At 39.2% G+C, this 26,334-nt stretch overlaps 1 protein-coding gene across 1 annotated transcript in view; it reads right to left on the reverse strand.

Moving 5' to 3' along the window:
- SCFD2 (sec1 family domain containing 2) overlaps positions 1 to 26,334 on the reverse strand; it is a 396,972-nt gene that overhangs the window by 348,449 nt on the left and 22,189 nt on the right. Inside the window, exon 3 of the mRNA XM_019962747.2 lies at positions 1,150 to 1,277. Coding sequence (XP_019818306.2) covers positions 1,150 to 1,277 — 128 coding nt within the window. The remainder of the gene's footprint in view (positions 1 to 1,149; positions 1,278 to 26,334) is intronic.

The raw sequence follows: 26,334 nt of genomic DNA on the forward strand, positions 1-26,334 counted from the left end.
GTGAATTTTAAATAACACATGTAAAGAGTTAGAATAAGACCCGGTACATTGTAAGTGCTCAATAAATGTCAGTTACTTTCACTTTTCTTATCATCCTTCATGTTACTTAAAACCTTCATATGTAATCACTTAACACACTGAGAGTTACAGTTTTTTTTCATATTATGACCTTTAAATTTTTTTTTTCTTCTGGATTCATCTGTATTTTTTTATTTCCAAAAGTCTGCTCTTCTATTTCAACTTGACAGTTTGATTTTTTTTTTTTTTTTAACTCATCAGTAATCAAGAATTTGGGTGAGAAATCTCAATAAGAAAAATTTACCCATCTAGTAAAATGCATTAATATTTATCAGATACTTAAGATCAGATTATAAAAGAAACCTTGTTTTTAAAATAGAGAAATAAACCTTTGCAAGTTTCCAGAAATAAATTCTACCTATTAACCAGATTCAATATCCATATTTAAATATTTCCATATTAATAAGTATTTATTTCAAAAAATGTAAAGCAAAGTTTGTTTTTCTCAAAACATTAGCTCTCTGATTTTTTTAAATCAAAAGAAAACAGCAATTTAAAACTTAAATTTCACTGTAGCCCCATTCTTCTAATACTAAAGACAAAACTGCATGTTAAAAAGAGAGAGAGAGAGAAATGAGAAGAGTAAGTTATAAAACACCATGGTGAAGAAGGGGTAAGAGGGTTGTGACCAGACAATCAGCAGACCAGTCTAAGAGTGAGGAGCCGGAACAGAATATGTCCATTTGCTCAACTGATTTCTCAGCATCATCATTCATTCATCAATTCAAATCCAATAAAAGATCATTTAACCACAGCAAGTGGGGAGTAGGGGGCAGTGGGCAGAATGAAGGAGGAGTTCAGACTGATTTTAATCATTCTAGATGAAACAACTAACAGCATGACCCTTTGTGGGCAAGGACTTGCCTGGGCTTCCCAAAGCTGAGTCTAAGGAAAGGGCTCATGGTTGAGCCCCGGGGGGCATCCTTTCCTACTCTTTCAACAGTTTAAAGATGTCTTCAATACTTTTACCTAGATGCCATGATGACTAGGTTGGCCCACAGATCAGAGCAGGCTTAAAGCAACTTCCTCAGAGCAGGCGGTCATGGTCTGTTGGGGAAGCTGGTGACTTACCCACACTCATCTTGATTGGCAGGTTTTCTCTGCTTGCTGCCTCCACTAGGTGTCTCCGGACTTCCATCACTGCTTCTTTGTGCTTGGTGTTCAGTAAGGCTTCCCACAGGGCTTTGGCTGCCGGGTCACTGCAATAAAACCACAAAAAGAGCTTTAAAGTAAATTTCTACTGAGTAATGGAAAGGGTAGCAAGCAAAATAATTTCTTAAGCGTCTTTTCTGAGTATCAATGTAGTCCTTCTAACTGATGGACTCTAAGTATTAAAAATATTAGGATTAAATAAAGAATATCTGATCCATTCTAAGCAGCACAAAATACTGAAAAATTAAGAAGACAGTAAAATCAAGCACCCTCAAAGTGGGAGGGAATCATACTATACTATGAGAAGTGTAGGGAAATTGTGTGATATCCTGAGAATTTACATTTAAAAGTATTTCAGAGTAAAACTGAACACTGCTAGATAAGATATAAATGTTATGTAAACCAAAATTAAATGCATGTCCAAAACTGATGTGATTATAAGCATATTGATTTCAGAGAATACACTTGTCTGAGAAACAGAAAGCAATCAGTAATGATTCAATGATTCAATTTCTCCTATTCAAAAATTACAAAAATTACTCAACAGAATCCCTAATGAGTAGATTTCCAAGTGAATGGCAATCAGGAATTAGGTTAAGAAACCATGCAAGTAGCCCACGTAGGGGCCTTGGGCTGCAAGGACGGCGCTGACGAAGCCCTTACAATTAACCGTTGATAAGCGCACGAAGCGCTGCACTGTGCAGGCTCTCATCTGGCCTCACTTCTCCAACAGCCCTCTGTCTCTCCCAACATGCCATGTCCCAATTATAAATGAGTACAGTGTTCTTTCCAGAAGATCGCTGCATGGAGCCAAGTATACACATTTGTAGTAACGTTTGAAAAACTGAGTATAAAGAAACAAAGGTTACTTCTGTCCCTTCCTAAGGACATTTCCCTCTACTTCAAGCCCCAGAAATACCTCCTACTATTCAGTTAGCCATAGTTCAAACACTGATACATTTTTAAAAGTTTCATCTTAAAAGTTATATCTAATAAGATATTAACTTAGCTTTAAAATTATACCTAATAAGGTATAACTTTCACGTTTGAATGTGATTTGGAATAATGGAATGATGTATTTCAGGCTGAGTTTAGAGTCTGGCACATAATAACCTTTCATTAAAAGCAGTTGCTTTTATTATCATTTATTTTTTCCTCAGTGAACTAACATTGCTGCTCAATATATTCCATTTGTTTTGATCTGACCAAAACTGTCATCATTAATATTAAAATTAATATTCTGTTTAATTTAAAGGAGCAGGTAAACTGCATGCCAAGCCCTATTCTCCATGGTTGGAACATAGACAAAAAAAAAAAAAAAGCCAGGGCACAAGCTTTTAGTGATTTATTGACTGGAAGAATAGGCAGACATATGAGCAAAGAAATTAACCCCCCAAAAGAGCATGGTAAGAGGCATAGCCAACGCTGACATAGATTTCTGTGGCAGCACAGAGGGGCTCCAATCCTCAATAGGAGGGCAAGGATTAAGACAATGATCTCTACCAGAAATGATGAGCAAGTACACAGATACAAAAGCAGCCAACAGAAGAAATTATAACTCAAAACTGGAAATTATATCTCAATCTTCAAGAAAGATAAAAATCTTAGCCACAAAACAAGAGGAAGGACATTTCAGAGCGTTCAAAGTCTAGGTCTTAAATGACTCTAAGAAGCACTGGCTTGTTTCATGCTAAGGTGGAAGGGGAGGGGCAGCAGATGTAAGTGTGAAAGAGATGGTGGGAGCTACTCTGGGGGGTGCCCTGCATCCCTTCCCAGGGTTCACTGACTTCAGCTGCAAGTTACAAGAAGGCAAGGATCAGGTGACTGATTTCACTTCCTGAAAGAGTAACATAGTTCAGCAGTCATGAACAAAGTTTTCATCATCATTCAAAACTAGGACTACATCTAGACATGGAACCTAAAAAATAATACAAGTGAATTTATTTACAAAGCAGAAACAGACAGATATAGAAAACAAATTTATGGTCACCAAAGGGCAAAGGGAAGAGGGGGAAGGATAAATCAGGAGTATAGCATTAACAGATACACACTACTATACATAAAATAGATAAACAACAAGGATTTACTGTGTAGCACAGGGAACAATATTCAATACCTTCTAATAACCTATAATGGAAAATAATCTGAATATATAATTGAATTACTTTGTTTTACACTTGAAACTAACACAATATTGTAAATCAACTACACTACAATTTAAAAATAATAGTTTTAACTAGATCTATTTGCTGTGGGGCTTTGGGAAAGTTACTTAATTTCTTTAAAGCTCTGAAGGCAATGGAGAACCACTGAGGAATTTTGAAAAAGGAAGATACACACCTCCCAGTTACCAAAATTTATGGTCTATAGACAGCATATTAAAAAGCTAAGACATTACTTTGCCAACAAAGGTCCATCTAGTCAAGGCTATGGTTATTCCAGTGGTCATGTATGGATGTGAGAGTTGGACTATAAAGAAAGCTGAGTACCGAAGAATTGATGCTTTTGAACTGTGGTGTTGGAGAAGACTCTTGAGAGTCCCTTGGACTGCAAGAGATCAAACCAATTCATCCTAAAGCAGATCAGTCCTGGGTGTTCATTGGAAGGACTGATGTTGAAGCTGAAACTCCAATACTCTGGCCACCTGATGCAAAGAGCTGACTCATTTGAAAAGACCCTGATGCTGGGAAAGATTGAGGGCAGGAGGAAAAGGGGACGACAGAGGATGAGATGGTTGAATGGTGTCACCAACTCAATGGATGTGGGTTTGAGTGGACTCTGGGAGTTAGTGATGGATAGGGAGGCCTGGCGTGCTGTGGTTCATGGGGTCGCAAAGAATCTGACACGACTGAACGACTGAACTGAACTGAACTGAATCAATCACTTCCTACTTTTATTTTTCAAAGCTCCTAAACCATAGAGATTTCTCCTATACTCTCAACTCTATGCACAGAACCTCTAGAGTAGAAATTGACTGCCCTCTTCTTTTCCATGGGGCTTTCCTGGTGGCTCAGCAGTAAAGAATTTACTTGCAATTCAGGAGATGTGGGGTACATGGGTTCAATCTCTGGGTTGGGAAGATCTCCTGGAGAAAGAAATGGCAACCAACTCCAGTGCCTGGGAAATCCCATGGACAAGATAGCCTGACAGGCTATAGTTCATGGGGTCACAAAGAGTTCATGGGGTTGCAAAGACAGGATTGAGCAACTAATGCTCTTGCTTTCTTTTCCATGAGAATAATAGTGTCTCTAAGATCACAACAGGTTGAGCAATGCTGTGGCTGTCCCATCAGACTACCATAATGGTTAAAATATGAGTTCTGGGGTCAGATAAATCTGGGTTCCAACCCCAACCATCCTCCCTTGACCCACAGCAATTACATGGCCTCCGTGAGCCTCCTCAGGCACTCCAAGCACAGGGACCTCTTTCGCTCCTTTGCCAGGCATTTTCTTCTTACAAACGTTCCTCTCTCTCTTCAAGTGTCAGCTGAGATGTCACCATTTCAGAGAAGTCCCTCCTTACCACCAGTGCAGAAGAGTGACGAGAATCCATCGCAGCACCTTTTCCCAGCACCCCTTCCACCTATGGGGTTTTTTAGCCTGCATAATCCATATTACCATTGACTCATTCTAGGTTTCCATGTTTCTCTTTGTTGTCTAGCTCCCTCATTGAAGGTAAGGTCCTTCTATGAAGGCAGAGGTTCTTTTATACTCATTGCTAATTCCCCATTACCTAGAACAGTGCCAGGCTGTGGTAGTTAACACTGAACAAACAGTGAATGAACAAACAGTGCTTGCTAGTTGCGTAACCTCATGCATGTAACTAATGCTCTCTTATTCTCCATTTCCTCGTCTGTGAGATGGAAGCAACATAGTGACTACCTCAGAAGGTAGTTGAAGGGTTAACTAAGATAATGCATGTAGAGCACTCTCTTGATTTACAGTAAATGCATTTCTGTGGTTGTTGTGGTTGTTATTACTATTGCTATAAAAGGTATTGTCTTAAAATTCAATATGCTTAAGGGTTTGTGATATATTAAATGAATCTACTTAATTACACTGAGTATGTTTTACATACAATCACGATTTGTTCATCTGTACTGAAGCCACTGGGGTCTTGTACTCTCAGGCTCTTTTCTATTAAAACACTAAGAGAAATATACAGTTTATACAGTCTCTAACACTGATGTGGAGCTGGGTCATGAAAACTGTTTTGTTGATATGAATGATTCAAACTCTCTAGATACTACAGTTGCTAATGTCTACTTTCTGTCCAAAACAGTTTTCTAAACATATCATACCCCCCACATTGAACATGGTCATCATCAAGCTTACCAAGTTAACATTCATGAACTAGCTCTGGTTCTCTGAAAAATCAGAGCTGAAGAAGATCAGACTTGCCGGCAGCTCTACTGTGTCCTGCAACCACTTCTTCACCAGGTCACACTTGCTGCCACTTGGTGGCTTACACACATACTGAATGTGTAAGCATATATCAGCATCGGAGCTGAATGTGTTCACAAAATGTGTCCTCTGATGTGTTCACAAAAGTTGATTGAATAGACATTCAATAGACATTTCACACATGAAATCAATTCCTGATGTCCAATTTCATGTCAAGGAAAGTTCACTGAAATTCACATTATAATCATGATAGTATGTTTTAAATAATTCTCTGTCCTCTCTGAGTGTACAAGCTCTCTGTTTTCCCAATGAGGGAAAAAGCACTACACAGAGGGCAATCACAGCAGGGCCAGTGTGGCGGGCGCACGGGTGCTAGCAGCGCTGTAGATGGGCAGGAGCACAGGATCTGGATCCCAAACACGAAGGCTTCTACATCCCTGGCAGCGTTACTTAAATGCATGTTTCTTCCTCTGTTGTCTGGGGACGGTAATAGTACATATTCAGTGGGTTGTTATGAGAAATGAATGTGCTAGTATATCTAAAGACTTAGGACAATGCTTGGCACACAGTACGTGCCCCCCAAAACACAGCAGTAGCAGCAGCAGCAGTAGTACTAATAAAAAAAAAAAAAAAATCAGTCAACAGACATGAAGAACAGAGTTGTGGTTGCCAAGATGAGAGTGCAGACTGGGGGTTTGGGATTAGCAGATGCAAACTATTATATACTAAATGGATAAACAACAAGGCCTTACTGTATTCATAGCACAGAGAACTATACTCAATATTGTATGATAAATCATAAAGGAAAAGAATATACACGTATAATTGAGTCACTTTATTGTACAGCAGAAATTAATATAACATTGCAAATCAACTGTTGTTGTTGCTCAGTCGCTCAGTTGTGTCAACTCTCTGTGACCCCGCTGACTGTAGCCCACCAGGCTCCTCTGTTCATGGCATTTCCCAGGCAAGAATACTGGAGTGGGTTGCCATTTCCTTCTCTAGGGGATGTTCCTGACCCAGGGATCAAACCCATGTCGCCTGAGTCTCTTGCACTGGCAGGTGGACTCATTACCATCTGAGCCACCAGGAAGCTAAAATCAACTATATTTTAACAAATTAAAAAAAAAATCAGTGGTCAGGATCTTCTCATAAGATATATAGAAGGAAGCCTGTTTTAGAAGTACTTTCATTTCTTCTACAAAATTATATATACATATGGATAACCACTCTCAGTAGGTTCATTTTCTAATATGAAAAGATCAACAATATATAGTACAAAATTCATAATGAAACATATTAAGACCAACCTAACCAATCTCCCTACATAAGACACTTTGATGAATTTTGATTTTCAGGAATAAGATAAGAAACTTTACTAAAGATAGAGACCCAGTTTTAGGGAATTAGCGTTTTCTGTACAAACTTTTTAAGCAATGACTTTGGTACTCATCAATTTAACAATACTGAAATCCTGTAGATTGCACACAAAAAGACATTTTAAGACTACAATTTTTACTTTTACAAGGAGTTCAGGTTCTATAAATACTTCCAGACTGACTTATAAAGTGGATGTACAACTTCAGGGGTAGAAGTGAACATCAGAAATAATGCTAACCAACTCTACATCTTCTGCAGGATGCTACTTAACCCAACACAAGCAGATATAAATCTATCATTAGTTTTTGAAGGCATCTAAAGAAAACTTTATGAGAAAAACACTACAGCTTCAAACAAATCAAACCGTTATTAGATACTCTTTATACCAAATCTAAATCCTTTGTGCTCTACTGTAAACCAACTCCATCATGCTTTATCTTTTAAATTAAGGAACAGCTGGACAACATCTTTTTTAAAAAATCTTCATATTTTCTATTGGGTTATAGCCAATTAACAACATTGTGATAGTTTCAGGTGAAAAGAGAAGGGACTCAGCCATACATATACATGTATCCATTCTCCCTTAAACTCCCCTCCCATCCCAGCTGCCACATAACATTGAGCAGAATTCCACGTGTTTATACAGTAGGCCCCTCGTTGGTTATCCATTTTAAACACAGCACTGTGTACAAGTCCATCCCAAACCCCCTAACTATCCCCTCCCCACATCTTTCTCCCTAGAAACCGTAAGTTTGTTCTTTAAGACTGAGAGTCTCTGTTTTGTTAAGTCCATTTATATAATGTCTTTTTAGATTTCACATTTAAGGGATGTCATATAATATTTCTCCTTCTCTGACTTACTTCACTCAGTATGACAATCTCTAGGTTCATCCATGTTGCTGCAAATGGCATTATTTCATTCTTATTCAGTTCAGTTCAGTTGCTCAGTTGTGTCCGACTATTTGAACCCCATGAACCACAGCACACCAGGCCTCCCTATCCATCACCAACTGCTGGAGTCCACCCAAACCCATGTCCATTGAGTCAGTGATGCCATTCAATCATCTCATCCTCTGTCGTCCACTTCTCCTCCTGCACTCAATCTTTCCCAGCATCAGGATCTTTTCAAACGAGTCAGCTCTTTGCATCAGGTGGCCAAAGTATTGGAGTTTCAGCTTCAGCATCAGTCCTTCCAATGAATATTCAGGACTGATCTGCTTTAGGATGGACAGGTTGGATCTCCTTGCAGTCCAAGGGACTCCCAAGAGTCTTCTCCAACACCACAGTTCAAAAGCATCAATTCTTTGGCGCTCAGCTTTCTTCACAGTCCAACTCTCACATCCATACATGACTACTGGGAAAACCTTGTACTAGCCTTGACTAGACAGACCTTTGTTGGCAAAGTAATGTCTCTGCTTTTTCATATGCTGTCTAGGTTGGTCATAACTTTCCTTTCAAGGAGTAAGCATCTTTTAATTTCATGGCTGCAATCACCATCTGCAATGGTTTTAGTAATAGTCCAGTGTATATACGTACCACATCTTCCTTCTCCATCCCTCTGCTGATGGACACTTAGGTTGCTTCCCTGTCCCGGCTATCGTAAATAGTGCTGCAATGAACACATGCACTGCAAGGTGCGTGCATCCTTTTGGATCATGACAACATCTTTTTAATAATTGAGCCCAGCCAAAAACAATTTTTTTCATGGGTAACTTAAGGAAGAGTTTTTAAAGGTAAATAAAAGATGAGTAAAAAACGCCATCACTACATTCCATTTTAGAAACATTTCAGAATTTAAAAAACAAGTTATGTCCCACACAATCCTCACCTCATGAGCTAAGCCATTATCACTGCCCCAGTTTAAAGAGCCTCAGAGAAGCCAACTGACTTCTGTAATGACTCAATCAGCATCTGGCAAAACCAGGTCTCATACCCAAGTTACTGGCTCTGATCCAGTAATCTTTCTACTATGCCGTGTCGTGTTGCACTACACAAATCACCAGGGAGAATTCATTACTCATAATAGCAACTACTTTAAACTTTACATGTCAGCTTTCTTTTCCAATTCTTAATATACCCTCTATTCTCTGCCTTAGAGAAGAATGAAGTAGATCCACATTCACTCATGAAGCAGGTGAAGTTTGCTCTCAGGATTTTGCACTTTTTATTTTAAACAATATCATACTACTCCCCTTGTAGGTCACCATTAGTCACTGATAGTCCTTGCGACACAATGACCATCATGTCCCACTTTTAGACAACTCTCTTCTTTAAATGTTTCTAAGAAGACTTGCTGAATTTTAAGTCAACATATATATAACATCTATGTAACTGAACTGACAAAAAAATTAAAGTCTAAATTGCCCTAAGATATTATTAGCTCTTATTTGATGTTCATTATATCTTTGGGAAAGAAAGAAGAAATGGCCTCCAGCTATTTTATCACTGATAAAAATGGAGACAAAATGAAGCCACCTATCTAATATCCCATTGTTGACAATAAAGGAAGGAATATTTAGATAGAGGAACTAACACTCAAAGCACCAATGAGATGTTTCTGTGATCTTGAATAATTTACTTTACCTTTTTGGTAAAGTAAATATACCTTTGGTAAAGTAAATATAAAATATAAATACCTTTATATTTTATAAATATTATTAATCTATTATTGTGATCATTTTCATTTATTGAAAAATCACTAATATTACTATATTATCTTATTGATCAACAACTCTCAAGGGTAAGAATCACTGCCACGTTACAAGTGAGAAAGCTGAGTCTTAATAAAATTATGTACCCAAATCACACAGCCAATAAATGAGGATTTGTACCCAGGTCCCTGTGAACTCCAAAATCTTACTATTTTACCATAGTTCTACACTATTCTGTAAAACAAAATGCTCAAACAAGAATACTACTGAGATTCCCAGGATCTCTAACAAGCCATATCCACATGGTTTTCCTTAGGCCTTGGTACTCCGAGTTCACATGTATGAATTTGATTACATGTGTAACACAGTGAAAGGTGGGTGAATATCCCCTGCTGTTACTTTTATTAAAACCTTTTTTCTTCCTCACAAGCCCAGTGACAAAAAGAGCTAACAAAAGAATATTCCTGACGGCTTACAAAATATATTAAATTATTTTCTACCTTTTCCTCTGTTTTTAAAGTCATTTTCCAATGAGACAAACTTTATTTCCCTGTAGTTACTAGAATACAATTTTATTTGCTTCAACAGATTCCTTGAAATATGTAATATAAAAGTAGAATATTTGTCCTATAAAAAGATCCATTTTATTACTATGAATTATACAGAATTTGTTTCTATACTGTCATTGTAACCAAATGCATACTAAATTTATGCTCTTTTTTGATAAACTGATTATCTTGTATCCTTAAAAATCAAACTGTTGTGTTTGAAGACTACAGACCAGCAATATACATAATAATAACCTTCTAGAATTAGGTTTAAGTCTCAGGAGACTTCTATACAGGAAGATATGGTCTTTCCAGATAATTCTTGACATCTTATTCACCAGAATTCCTCAACTATGAATGAAATCTTAGAAGCTGTATTGGTTTGGCATGTATAAAATGTCAGGAACAGGAAATATTCATCATCAAATAAAATATAAAAAAGACAGCACTAATTTTTTAAAGGTGGCTAAAAACTGAATCATGGTTGTACTTAATCAGATGAAAGGCTTGCAATTAAGAGACCGAGGGTAAAACATGAATGCACACTATTATCTTATGACTAAACTCAGAGAAATGGTTTCTCCATAGCAGGCACGGGAAGCTAAGCTGACTCACACAGTTTGCAGTAACAGTTACAGTATTGCACCAGAAATACAATGATACAACAAAAAAAACAACCAAAGAAGCATTTTCAACTAATTTTAAACAGAGGGCCATCTGAGTCATAGTTTTTCACAGCAGGGAATGATGGCTTCCATCAGTGGTAAGCTTAATGAGCTATGAAGGTAGGTTTGTTAACTGAATTATTCACAGAGCTTTCAATAGTCATCTTCCCTCTTGACTACTTTTGAAAACAATTACCTCATCTTAAACAAAATAATCCGTTAACCTTCATCTCAACAGAACAGAAAACAGCTAAGCACAGAAGGATACTGAAATAGACCCCTGGCATTGGAAAGCAGTTCTGCACTGCTTCTCTCTCTCAGAATATGGGCACGTCCTGTGAGCCAGGTGCTCATCACAGCTGGTGAGCAGCCTCCAGTGCCCGGTCCTCAGGGAGCTAGCAAGCTGGCAGGGAGGCTGGAACTGAGCAGACGCCTAGGGACTAGGCGACAAAAGAGGATATAGGAGCCCAGGGAGAGTAGAACACTGGTCTGGGTGTGAGCGCAGAGGACAGGGAGTAGGTAAGGATGTGACAGTGAGACCGGAAAATTGAGCAGGAGCTCGCTAGTTAAAAAACGAAGTAAGATCAGTCTAAGTAAGAGCAGCATCACAGGATGGGGTTCTGAGAAGAGAACTTGAGACCTTCTCAAGGAAATGAAAACTAATATGAATGGAGCATGAAGATCTAGTCTGATACTGCCTTCAGCTTATGTCAAATTATCTAAGGCTTGGTAATCCACATTAGAGATTGTAGACATTTTTTCAAGGGCAACTGAAGGGTCTTCAGCAACAGACTAACCTAATCAGATCTGCATTATTAAAAGACCACTCTGGCCCCATTGTTCAGAATGGATCTAAGGACTGGGAAAGAGGTTGCTGCTCAGTACAGGCAAGAACTTAAAGCTTGGACTACAGTGATTTCCTAAAGCTACCAGATCATATCATTTTCCTGCTCAAAACCCTTCTAAGCTTCTTACTACTATCACACTGAAATTTAATTTCCTTATTTTGGCCAACAAGCTTATATACTTCAGTGCATTCCTATATTTTACATCTTCATGTCTCACTTTTACCCATTAGGACCCAGCCACACTGGTCTGATTTCAGCCCCTTGAATGGGTCAAAGTATGTTCTCAGGGCTTTCGTATTTGCTATTCCCTTTGCCTAGAACCCTTTTCCTCCAGATGTCCATTTAACTCGTTCATTCAACAAATACTCACTGAGCACCGACCAAGTGTCAGTTCTGTTGCAGGCACTGCTCAAGGCTGCCCTTCTTGATCATGCTAGCTAATGTGGTGCTTCCTATTTCAAATCCCACTTGTCCTATTTTATCTATAACATTTGTCATTAACTCAAATTACAAGCTGTTAAATAGAATTTATTTTAATAAATCGAGAGGGAACTGTTTTCAGGGCACTGAGCACAGAGATATTCTAGCTTGAGCAGAATGTCAGCATCCTGGGTCCATGATGGGCAGTGTACTGAGGCCATCAATGACCCATGACCATGGACTGTGCCAGGCACCGGAGGTGTAACAGGGCACAAGAGTGAACAAGTCAGGCACAAACCCCTCAGAAAGGCTCAGAAAGGCTCCAAAGTCTAGTTGGGGAGAATAGATACTAAACTAGTCGTCTAATAAGCTAATGCACTATGAACTATTGGAAGAAATAAAAGATGAGGAAAGGAAAAGAGTAACATGTGGGATGGCCAGAAGGTGGGAGAGCAGGTGCTAAAGTCCTGAAAGAAGTTTAGTGTAGCTGCAGCCAAGAGTGTGAGCACGCGGGAGGGAAGAGAAGGAAGTGGCAGGAAAACACGGAAGAGATGAAGGCGAAGAAATAAGCATGGTACAGATCCAAGAAGGCATTCTAAAACAAGTGGAAGTTTTAGTCTTTACGTAAAGGGCAATGGAGAGCCACCAAAGGATTTTACTGGGATGAGGTAAGAATAAGATTTATTATTATTTGTACAGTTAAATGTATGTATAAATAGCCAGTCTTATAAAAATAACTCAAGATGAATATTAAAATTATAATGTATTCAAAGTCTGCCGATAACATTTAATTTTAAAATATAATCATTTATTTCTTCCTATTGAAGATTCTTCTGTTGGGTTTTATTCATTTTTTCCAACAAATATGAGTGCTTACTTTGCACCAGGCCCTGTTCTTGGGACTGGGAATATTTTAGTGAACAAAAGAGACATAAAATCACTCCCCTCATGTACTGCTAATTCAAGTGTAGAGCTTATTTTTCAAGCACAGCACATGAAAATCACAACGTAAAAGGAATCTGAACCAAAGTTCCCTTAGAAATCACTCACTGAACTTTTCTTTTACAGAAAAGGAAACTGTGACTATGAGAAATTAAGTATCTTGCTCAAGGTCACAAAGTTTTGGTGGAAAAGCCACTACACTACAATAATGATTAGAAAACAAAAACTGCACAGAAACTGTTCAAAGACACCAAAAAAACAAACAAAAAAAAGCCACATCAACACATCCTCTCTGGTTCAACTGAAAGGAAGGGATTGCTTTAAGGACGTTTTATAGCCACTGTCCTATTTGTTAAAGAATGTTCCCATAACTATCAACTATATTGCTGAAAAAGATAAGGTCACTTCAAATATGTTAAACTCACTATGGCACTGAAGTACACTTCAGGGAAGAAGCAGAGGAGAATGGAAAAAGCAGGATCCATGATGCTGCTCCTACTATGATCAGGTCACTGGTACCAAACCCCCAACTCTCACTGATACTCTGTATCTCTTATACTATAGGGAAGTAATTTTCATTATTTGCTCAGGATATTCACTTAAGAATAAACCACCACACCAATTTACTCTGCATTAGTCTACCTAGGGAAAGAGCTGTCATTTTAAAAGCATAAATAAGTGTATTGTCTGTTATCAACTTTTAATTAGCACAATAATCTTGTGAACTATACTTTCAGTTTGGTATTCAAAAACTTTAAATGTCCTAAAAAATGCATGTGCCTTCTCTATCAATCTACAGCTAATAGAAATCTCTTGGTGTGACTGGTTCCACATTATAAATGCACTGGAATGACTTTAACAGTGCAGAAACCACAACCATGTGTTAAGCGAACTAAATAAAGTTCAGGATAAAACATTGTTTAAATCCAGGATAAACAGCTCCACACAAGCTTTATAATGTTCAGAATAATAAAAGAATAATCTCCACTTGATATATAATCAAAGTTTTCTCTCATCATTTCTTCCTTCAATATGATGCTTTCATTCAGCATAGCAATAGGCCTATGAAACTTCTTAAAAAATGGACCAGAATGCAACATATAAACTGTTTGACAATCATATAAAATAACTGTGGGAAGCTGAACTTCATCTCAGTACAGATAAATATTTCTTATTCCTACTCTCTACCAGCTCACTAATGATTGTAACCATAATCGATACAAACTTATTCATAAACAAAGAATAGGGGTTTTCTCATGGATTTCTAATGCATAAACAGATTAACTCAGTATGAAGACTTTAAAATTACTAACACAACTAAATTACTTAAAAAACCAAATACATGTCCCTTCTATGAACATTTTTCTGACTCTGAAGGCTATGCTTTGAGTTCCATGACCCATTCCAAAGGTCAGCATCTGCTCCACTGGGGAACTCTCCTCTGTGGTGGATTACATCTGTGTGTTTTGGCTTGAACTCGAGATTTGGAAAGTTGAGGACTGGTTCATGTGTAGAGAAACTATAAGATAAAGAGTTAGTGACAGTTTTATAGAGGCTCTTAGAGACAAATTCAACCTGTTCACTTCACACCTTCAATCACTCCACTCTATGAGGAAGATGGAAAGTCAAAATCAGCACACCTATTAATATTCTACTACCACACGGTGAGTCCAGAATCTAACACTCTACTCACCCTGGTTGACACCGCTGTACCTATACACACATTAAGAGTAAGTTTTCAAAGCTACTAAATCAAGAAAACTTGATTTGTTGAAATTATTACAGTCATTAATTCAGGTGGAATATGAATTTATGTTGCTCATATTATTTATATCATCTTAACACCCACATTTTAATATTTTGTTAAGGCATTTTGTACATGTCCCTTGGCACCTTAGAGATATGAAACTTTGTTGAAGTGTTACTATGGATGCAAATCTGAAGAGAGAAGAATATATAACAGATTTTTCTATAAGGGTGGTTGGGGGGTGGCCATACGTTTAGAGGCCAGAAAAGAGAACTTATTTTTGAAGTTATATTTGCACAGCAAGCATACTATGTTAATTACAGTGAGGATAAGGTAGAGTTTCTCACAAAGCTAAATTATTTGAATTAAAGTGTTTTCAATACTGTAAGATAAAGAATCTTTAGTGTCTGTGTTGTATGGAAAAACTGGAGGACTTTACTTGACTAATAAAAGTCAGGAGCTTTACATTGTTGTTGAATTTCTCTGCTCCTTGAAATCTGAACATCTGAGAACCCCTTCACAGAGCTCCAACCATAAGGAAGGGAGTAAAAAGAAATCTTCAGGCTTTCTTCTAGATTTTTGTAGTTAAAATTATTCTGTTAGTAAAAGTAATTCAAAGTAAAAACCCAAAATGAAGGGATTATAAGTACACATGTCTGAAACAACTCCGATTAAAAACAGCCACGATGGAAATAATTCAGCCAAGAAGTACTAATAGATGCTAAACCACTGGGTTAAAGTTAGATGAGGAAAAGCATATTTACATAATCTCAAAATGTCTCCTTTAATCAAGTGATCAAAGTTGTCACTACGAATGGACAAAGTTAAACTCTGTGCCACTGACAGAAAGTAATCAAAAGAACACAGCATTGCTTAGGTGATATTCTTGCCAAAAACGCATAATTGAAATCTATTCATGAGGAAACATGAGGCAAACCTAAACTAAGGGATATTCTACAAAATAACTGGCCTATGCTCTTCAGCAATGTGAAGGTCATGAATGTCAAGGAAAGACTCATGATAAAGGGCACTAAGGAGATGTGACAACCAAAGCCAATGTGTGATTTTGACCTATTATAGCCTTTTGTTTCGATAAAGAATATTATTGAGATAAGTGGCAAAATGTGTGGGTTGGATGGTACTAGTTTAACAGTGTTGATTCCATGACTGAGATTACAGTGGAGAATATCCCTTTGGGACAGATACACACTAAAGTCTTTGGGAGTGATGGGCACAGGCAAATTATTCTCAAATGCTTCAAAGGGAAAAAAAAAGTTTCTTGTACTATTCTTGCCACTTTTTTACATGTTAAAAAATATGTGAAAAAAACTTTTATGGCATCAATCAATTCAAAGAAAAATATCAAATAGCTTTGGAAGGTCAGTATATGAATAAGGTATTCTTCAATTAACAAAGTTTGGGAACACTGTTCTAAGTAAAGCCAAGGAAAAAACTCAGTAATACCAAACACCTAAATGCTCACAACCCTTCCTAAGTTAAAAATTATGCTGGGAGCTTAACCAAGGTGATAAAAGTGGTAAGACTCTGAGATCACCTTCTGTATGGGCACACCAAAATTATAACTGTTTACAGAGCATGCACTGATGAGAAAGACTAGAATCTAGTTTAAAATATATATATATATATATATTTTTTACAACTAAAGATGTAAAGAAGGAACCACAATGAGAAAGGTGAGGCGGAGACATATAGTATAGTCAATACCTACACCCCTGGGTAGGTGATAATTAAGATAATTACAATTGTAGAGTCTCACCCCAAGAAGCAAGAGGCTCCTTCCTCCACACAACGGGCTCCCCATATCAGGTGCCACAGCCTAGGGGTCCAGCATCAGACAAGCCATCAGACCATTTGGTTTTGAAGGTTAGCAGGGAGGGCTGTGGGAAATAGAGACTCCACTCTTAAAGGGAAACAGAAACTCCACTCTTAAAGGGAAATAGAGACTCCACTGTTAAAGGGTGTACACAAAATCTCACACTCTCTGGGACCCAGGGAAGAAGCAGTAACTTGAAAGGAACCAGGTGCTGATCCTGAGCAGTCTCCCAGAGAAGACAGGAGGCAAACAGAGCTCACCCTGGGGATACAGACACTGGAGGCAGCCATTTTGGAGTGATCATTCTACCATATGGACACTGGTCCTGGCAAGCGACATTTTTGAATTCTCCCTCGAGCTTTTTAGCACTGGGGTCTGGCCCCACCCACCAGAAAGCCTCGAGAGCACTAGCTTCAGGACCAGCCTCATTCAGACACACCACAGAATCCCCTGGGTCCAAGGTCCACCCACAAGTGGGTCAACACACCACCTCCGGGACCCCCAGGGCCTTGTAACCAGAGACTCTGTGACGCAGCTCCACCTATCAGTGAGATGGCACCAGCCCCACCAGAGGACAGGAACTAGCCTGGAGACAAACTTCACACACCGAAGGGCAGGCACCACCCTCAGGGCCCAGTGGGCCCAGGCCACAGCCACCAGTGGGCAGACACCAGCTCCAGGACCACCACAGTCATGCCGTCTGCCATGGCAGGCCCTGGCACATACACCAACAAGCCATCAGCACCCCAGGGATCCCCTGGCTTTCCATGGCCAGCCATCTCATGACCCAGCCCCAACAACCAGTGGCCAGTAGCCTCAGCACCAGGCAGGGCCTGGCAACCAACAGGACCAGGGCCCACTATGCCTACCAGACCACCAAGAGCAGTCAGCACGATACAAGAGAAGGATCCACAGAGCCCAAAATGAGGGCACCAATGAGAGCATACAGCTCTGGTGAGGAGAGGGAAGTCTGCTGTTGGGACACATGGGAAGTCTTCTGCAAAAGGCCATTGCTCCAAGGCCAGGAAATATAATCAACATACCAGAAACATAGAAATAAAAACAAGTTAGGCAGGACAACGGGACAGAGGAGCATGTTCCAAATGAAAGAACAAGATAAAACCCCAAAAGAACTACTAAGTGAAGTGGAGGTAGGCAATCTACCTGAAACAGAGTGCAAAGTAATGATGGTAAAAATGACCAAAGAACTCAGGAGAAAAATGGATGCACAGACTGAACAGTTAGAAGTGTTTTAAAAAAAGTTAGAAAACATATAAAAACAATCAAACAGAAATGAAGAATGCAATAACTGAAAGAAAAATACACTGGAAGGAGCCACCATAGACTAAATAAAAAAGAGGACTAGATTAGGGGGCTAGAAGACAGAGTCATGGAAATCACTAAGGCTGAACACAGAAAAGAGAAAAATACTAGCAATCCAAATTCAACTATACATTAAAAGGACCATACACCATGAAAAAGTGGGATTTATCTCAGAGATGCAAGGATTTTTCCACAAACCAATCAGCGTAATACACCACATTAATAGATTGAAGAATAAACATCACATGATGATCTCAATAGATGCAGAAAAAGCTTTGGACAGAATTCCATACCAATTTATGATACAAACTCTGCAGAAAGTGGTCACAGAGATGACATGGTGATGGTGGTTTAGTCACTGAACCATTTCCAACTCTTCGTGACCGCATGGACTGTGACCCACCAGGCTCCTCTGTCAGTGGGATTCTCCAGGCAAGAACACTGAAGTGGGTTGCCCTTTTCTTCTCCAGGGGATCTTCCTGACCCAGCAATGGAACCCAGGTCTCCTACACTGCAGGAAGATTCTTTACCAACTGAGCTACGAAGGAATCATATCTCAACATAATAAAAGCCAAACAGGGCAAACCTACAGCTAACATATTCACCAGTGAAAAGCTGAAAGCATTTCCTCTAAGATCAGGAACAAGACAAGGATATTTATTTTCACCACTTATATTCAACACAGTTTTGGAAGTCCTAGACACAGCATTCAGAGAAGGAAAAAAAAAAGGAATCCAAACTGGAAAAGAAGAAGTAAAACTGTCGCTGCTTGCAGGTGATATGATACTATACATAGAAAATCCTAAAGATGCCTCCAGAAAACTACTAGAGCTAATCAATGAATTTGGTAAGTCTCAGGATACAAAATTAACACAGAGACATCTGTCTCATTACCATAAACTAACAGTGAACTATCAGCAAGAGAAATTAAGAAAACAATCTCATTTACCGTCACATCAAACAGAAAAAACACCTAAGGAAAAAAATCTAACTAAGGAGGCAAAAGACCTGTACTCAAAAAACCATAAGATACTGTTGCGGGACTTCCCTGGTGATCCAGTAGCTAAGCCTCTGCACGTACGATGCGGGGGATTCAGGTTCAATCCCTGGTTGAGGAACTAAGATACTACACGCCGCAGGGCAATTAAGGCCACTCATTGCAACTGAGCCTATGCTCTGCAACAGGAGAAGCCCTTGCATCACAACTAGAGAAAGTCTGAGAGCCCCAAGGAGAAGCCTACGAGCCACAATAGACTCACCTCAGCCAAAAGAAAAAAGAAAGATGAGAAGAAAAAAAATATTCTCAGTATTCTCAGATTAATGAAAACTAGGAGATTCTGTCACCAGCAAACCTATCCTAAAAGAATGGCTGGAGAAAATCTCTAAAATGGAAAAGTAAAAATAGGAAATCTTAAAACATAATGAAGAAAGAAAACAGTCAGCAAAAATATAGGAAGGGCTTCCTGGGTGACTCAGTGGAAAAGAATCCACCTGCGAATGCCGGACTCATGGTTCCATCCCTGGTCTCAGAAGATCCCACATGCCACAGAGCAACTAAGCCCATGCAACACAACTATTGAGCCTGTGCTCTAGAGCCCGGAAGCCGCAGTTATCGAGCCCAAGTGCGGCCACTACCCAAGCCTCCACACCCTAGAGCTTGTGCTCTGCAACAAGAGAAGCCACCACCATGAGAAGCCTGCACATGGCCACTAGAGAGTAGCTCCCGCTCACCACAGCTAGAGGAAAGCCCATGCAGCAACAAAGATCCAGCACAACCAAAAATTAAAAGTAATTAATTAATTTTTTAAAAACCAGCTTAAATATATGTGTGTGTGTGTCTGTGTGTAAATACAATAAGCATTCCTTCTTCTCCTAAGTTTTCTAAACTATGTTTGGTAGTAGAAGCAAAAATGTTAACACTGTGTTGGAAGGAAAGTTATGACCACCCTAGATAGCATATTCAAAAGCAGAGACATTACTTTGCCAACAAAGGTCCGTTTAGTCAAGGCTATGGTTTTTCCTGTGGTCATGTATGGATGTGAGAGTTGGACTGTGAAGAAGGCTGAGCACCGAAGAATTGAGGCTTTTGAACTGTGGTGTTGGAGAAGACTCTTGAGAGTCCCTAGGACTGCAAGGAGATCCAACCAGTCCATCCTAAAGCAGATCAGTCCTGGGTGTTCATTGGAAGGACTGATGCTGAGGCTGAAACTCCAATACTTTGGCCACCTGATGCAAAGAGTTGACTCATTGGAAAAGAACCTGAGGCTAGGAGGGATTGAGGGCAGGAGGAGAAGGGGATGACAGAGGATGAGATGGCTGGATGGCACCATCGACTCGATGCACATGAGTTTGGGTGAACTCCAGGAATTGGTGATGGACAGGGAGGCCTGGTGTGCTGCGATTCATGGGGTTGCAAAGAGTCAGACACAACTGAGTGACTGAACTAAAATGAACTGCAGTCCTAAATGTATGTAGAGGAAATATTAAGATGATTATAAGTGTGGGAAGGTAAAGGGAAGTAATGCATGGTAAGCTTTCTATATTTCACTTAAACAGGTAAAATAACACCACCAATAAATTGTGATAAGGAACTTCAATATTAAAAAAAAAAGTCCAATTAGAAAGTGGGCAAAAGATGTGGAGACATTTTATCTAAGAGGATATGCAAATAGAAAATAAGTACAGGAAAAGATGTTCAACATCATGAGCCATTAGGGGAAAGCAAATCAACACAAGTAATCTCTAAATACCTAGTCTTTCCACTGGGTTGCAGTGTTCTAGTCTCAGATACCCATGAGGCTTACAATTTACTTCACTGAGGTCTTTGCTTGAAAGATACCTCCTTAAAAAGGCCTTTTCTCCCCTATCCATACATCTCCTCACCACCCCAAGTCCCTATTTACTCTTGACTTCCTTGCTTTATTTCCTTCATGGCACTTATTCCCAGCTGACATTATACAGTCACTTGTTCATCTGTTTGCTGTCTGTGCCCCCACTTATTAATAGAATAAGTGGCCAGAGATCTTGTCTTCATCAAGTGTCTGGCACAGAGTAGTCAACAAATATTTTGGATAAATAAACTACAACACATTCAGAGGATGTGTTTTCATATTTCCACTCATGAAGTTTTACTCAAATTTCCTGGATTTCCGACCTCATCTGCCTGCTGTGCCCTAAAAGCCTTCTCTAAATGTTAAAGCCATTGCCTTGTTCTTAGTTCTTACTTAATCCTCCTTCCAGCTTTGCTAGAAGGACACTTACCCCAACCCTGTTGATTCCCGCCACCCCATCACCAACCAGTGTGACACTGTAATAGAAGACAGAGTGAAAAAAGAAAGGAAAAAGACCCTCGAGCAAGAATACCAGCAGGTGTTAGACGAGAGAAGCTGTAGCCAGAGCTTTGGTATGTTCTTGGCATGCTGTTGAATACACCTTGGTCTATATAACACAAGACTGAGAAGTCAACCCAATAAAGACTGTGGTTGGCTTATTCAGCAAGATATTTTTGAACTTGTTGATTTTTGCTTGGCAGTGAACATCAAACTAATTAAGAACTTGTCATTCAAGTGTAGTAAGTCTTTCCATTCCTCCTTTCCCATTTTAGCTAACTTCAGAGCATTCCTGGCTTTATTTAAAGGACTCATAGTTTTCATTTAAATTATGGATCCCAAAGCCACAGTGACCCAGAATTCAGTCTTCTCACAACACATAGACCACAAATCATTGAAAATTTTTCAGATGAGCAAGATTCTGGGGATTGCCTGCACGTTTCTTAACAAACAAATACCATGACAGAGTTGTAATATGTAAGCGATTATAGAATAAGAATTTCTACCTTCAAATTTTATTTTCTTAGCGTGCATTTAAAAAAATTCAGAAATATATAACCATTAAACATAATGCTTTATCAAGAAATAAAAGTTAAATGTCTCTGGCATACCAAATTATTTAGCTATTTCTTAGTACACACACTCACTGCTTCATTTGTAGAAAAGAACCTGGCTTATAGAATTCCTCCAAACAAAACAAAAAAAAGAAAGTTAAATATAGCAGCTGTATGCTGAGAAAAGGTAAGTCTTTCTCCTGCTCAATTTGTAATGTTTATTTAGAAGTAAAAACATAAACAAAATGCCATTTTTGCAGGGAGGTCCAAGCGGGGAAAAGAAGATACCCACAGCCTATACCAACAGCCAGGTCACTCAAAGTCAATGCTGTATAGAGTTCAGTAACTCTATCCGCAAGGAAATGTAAAATCAAAGTACTATCTCTGATTTTGCTCTAATAAAAATTATTTTTCTTCCCTCTGAAAATGTTAGTCTTTCTTTCTTTTTTTTTTTTTTTTTCTGGCTGCATCATGCAGCAAGCAGGATCTTGGTTCCTCCACCAGGGATCAAACCCAAGTTCCCCAAAGTGGAAGCATGGAGTCTTAACTACTGGATCACCAGGGAAATCCTAATGTTAGTCTCTTGAACAGTAATATTTAATTGGTATTTGGAACCAAGGAAAGAAGATAAAAAATTACCACTATTAAAAGGTAATTTAACAGTTTTTGACATTGAGTTAGTGATTTAATATACACCACTAACACGTTACTTAATAATGTGAAAGTTAACAAAAAATTAATTATAATTATATAATATAATTATTATAATTATAGCAAAGGAGAAAAGGAAAGATATAAGCATCTGAAAGCAGAGTTCCAAAGAATAGCAAGAAGAGATAAGAAAGCCTTCCTCAGTGATCAATGCAAAGAAATAGAGGAAAACGACAGAACGGGAAAGACTAGAGATCTCTTCAAGAAAATTAGAGATACCAAGGGAACATTTCATGCAAAGATGGGCTCAATAAAGGACAGAAATGGTATGGACCTAACAGAAGCAGAAGATATTAAAAAGAGGTGCCAAGAATACACAGAAGAACTGTACAAAAAAGATCTTCACGACCCAGATAATCACGATGGTGTGATCACTCAGCTAGAGCCAGACATCCTGGAATGTGAAGTCAAGTGGGCCTTAGAAAGCATCACTATGAACAAAGCTAGTGCAGGTGATGGAATTCCAGTTCAGCTATTTCAAATCCTGAAAGATGATGCTGTGAAAGTGTTGCACTCAATATGCCAGCAAATTTGGAAAGCTCAGCAGTGGCCACAGGACTGGAAAAGGTCAGTTTTCATTCCAATCCGAGAGAAAGGCAATGCCAAAGAATGCTCAAACTACCGCACAATTGCACTCATCTCACACACTAGTAAAGTAATGCTCAAAATTCTCCAAGCCAGGCTTTAGCAATACGTGAACTGTGAACTTCCAGATGTTCAAGCTGGTTTTAGAAAAGACAGAGGAACCAGAGACCAAATTGCCAACATCCACTGGATCATCAAAAAAGCAAGAGAGTTCCAGAAAAACATCTATTTCTGCTTTATTGACTATGCCAAAGCCTTTGACTGTGTGGATCACAATAAACTGTGGAAGATTCTGAAAGAGATGGGAATACCAGACCGCCTGACCTGCCTCTTGAGAAACCTACATGCAGGTCAGGAAGCAACAGTTAGAACTGGACATGGAACAACAGACTGCTTCCAAATAGGAAAAGGAGTACGTCAAGGCTGTATATTGTCACCCTGTTTATTTAACTTACATGCAGAGTACATCATGAGAAGCGCTGGACTGGAAGAAGCACAAGCTGGAATCAAGATTGCTGGGAGAAATATCAATAACCTCAGATATGCAGATGACACCACCCTTATGGCAGAAAGTGAAGAGGAACTAAAAGGCCTCTTGATGAAAGTGAAAGAGGAGAGTGAAAAAATTGGCTTAAAACTCAACATTCAGAAAACAAAGATCATAACATCTGATCCCATCACTTCATGGGAAATAGATGGGGAAACAGTGGAAACAGTGTCAGATTTTATTTTGTTGGGCTCCAAAATCACTGCAGATGGTGACTGCAGCCATGAAATTAAAGACGCTTACTCCTTGGAAGGAAAGTTATGACCAACCTAGATAGCATATTGAAGAGAAAAGACATTACTTTGCCAACAAAGGTCCGTCTAGTCAAGGCTATGGTTTTTCCTGTGGTCATGTATGGATGTGAGAGTTGGATGTGAAGAAGGCTGAGCACTGAAGAATTGAGGCTTTTGAACTGTGGTGTTGGAGAAGACTCTTGAGAGTCCCTTGGACTGCAAGGAGATCCAACCAGTCCATTCTGAAGGAGATCAGCCCTGGGATTTCTTTGGAGGGAATGATGCTGAAGCTGAAACTCCATACTTTGGCCACCTCATGCAAAGAGTTGACTCATTGGAAAAGACTCTGATGCTGGGAGGGATTGGGGGCAGGAGGAGAAGGGGACAACAGAGGATGAGATGGCTGGATGGCATCACTGACTCGATGGATGTGAGTCTGAGTGAACTCCGGGAGTTGGTGATGGACAGGGAGGCCTGGCGTGCTGCAATTCATGGGGTCACAAATAGCTGGACATGACTGAGCAACTGAACTGAACTGAACAAAAAATTAGCTCATCAGTGGTTTGGGTGAAACCACTGTTGCATTTGTCTCTCACTGTAAGATCTACTCTATTATTCCATTGTTCTATAGTCTAAGAAAAAAAAATCCCACCTTCAACATAAAAACTAACAAGAAAATTGGACTTAAGATATCACTTTGTGGACGTCCCTGGTAGTTCAGTTGTTAAGAATCCTCCTGCCAATGCAGGGGACACGGGTTAAACCCCTGGTTTGGGAAGATTCCACATGTAATGAGGCAAGTAAGCCTGAGCTCCACAAGAAGAAGAAGCCACTGCAATGAGAAGCTCAAGTACAGCAAGCAGAAAGTAGCTACTGCTCGCCACATCTACAGAAAACCCACTTGCAGCAACAAAGACTCCACGCAGCCAAAAATAAATAATTAATAAACAAATTAACTAAGTATGTAATTTTAAAAAGACCTTGGAGCACAGTGCCCTGGTCTTAATTTATTTAAAACTATAATAAACCAGAGTACCCATAATTTCTGAATTCATTGGTCTATTTATACATTCATTAACTAAGCATGTATCAGAGGTTGGTATGGTATAGTAGAAAATAAATGTGCCTTGGAATTAAAAAATAATAATTTTTTTAAACAAAGCTCATTGATACAGAGAACAGATTGCTGCTAAGTCGCTTCAGTCGTGTCCGACTCTTGCGACCCCATAGACGGCAGCCCACCAGGCTCCCCTGTCCCTGGGATTCTCCAGGCAAGAACACTGGAGTGGGTTGCCATTTTCTTCTCCAATGCATGAAAGTGAAAAGTGAAAGTGAAGCCGCTCAGTTGTGTCCAACTCCTAGCGACCCCATGGACTGCAGCCTACCAGGCTCCTCCGTCCATGGAGTGGGTTGCCATTGCCGTCTCCAAGAGAACAGATTGGTGGTTGCCAAAGGCAGACGGCAAGGTACCAGAATGGGTAAATAGAGTCGAAAGGTGCAAACTTACAGTTATAAAGTCAATAAGTCCTGCAGATGTAATGTGCAGCCTGGTTACCACAGTTAATAATACTGTACTGCATATTTGAAAGTCACCTAAGAGAGTAAACTTTTAAAATTCTTATCACAAGAAAAAAATCTGGTGATGAATGTCTATTAGATTTGTTGTGGTGATGATTTGCTAATACAATCAAATGTCAAATCATTATGGTCTACACCTAAAACTAAAATAATGCTATATGCCAATTATTTCTCAATTTTTTTAAAGAAACATCAAAAAGATATTTTCAATGACCTGATTCAATCAATTAGGGGAAGTTTGGCTTAAGGCAAGTTACTCAGTCTCTTTCTCTTAACTTGAACTGTGGTGTTGGAGAGGACTCTTGAGAGTCCCTCGGACTGCAAAGAGATCAAATCAATCAAACCTAAAGGAAATCAAGCCTGAATATTCATTGGAAGAACTGACGCTGAAGCTGAAGCTCCAATACTTTGGCCACCTGATGCAAAGAGCCAACTCATTAGAAAAGACCCTGATGCTGGCAAAGACTGAAGGCAGAAGGAGAAGGGGGTGACAGAGGAGGAGATAGTTGGATGGCATCACCGACTTAATGGCTGTGAGTTTGAGCAAGCTCCAGGAGATGAAGACAGGGAAGCCTGGCATGCTGCAGTCCATGGGGTCACAAAGAGTCAGACATGACTGAGCGACTGAACAACAACAACAAACAGTTGTTTTCAGAGTTAAATGAAATAATACATTTTAAATATTGAGTACAACGTTTGAAAAAATTTAGGCACTCATTGTTACCATCCTTCCTTCTCACTGACCTAGACAATAGGTGCATTTGGTGAAAAGTACATAGAAAATGCCTACTCTATAGGAACTTACA

This window comes from Bos indicus, chromosome 6 (assembly GCF_029378745.1).
Source record: "Bos indicus isolate NIAB-ARS_2022 breed Sahiwal x Tharparkar chromosome 6, NIAB-ARS_B.indTharparkar_mat_pri_1.0, whole genome shotgun sequence".
In the NCBI taxonomy this organism is placed as follows: domain Eukaryota; kingdom Metazoa; phylum Chordata; class Mammalia; order Artiodactyla; family Bovidae; genus Bos; species Bos indicus.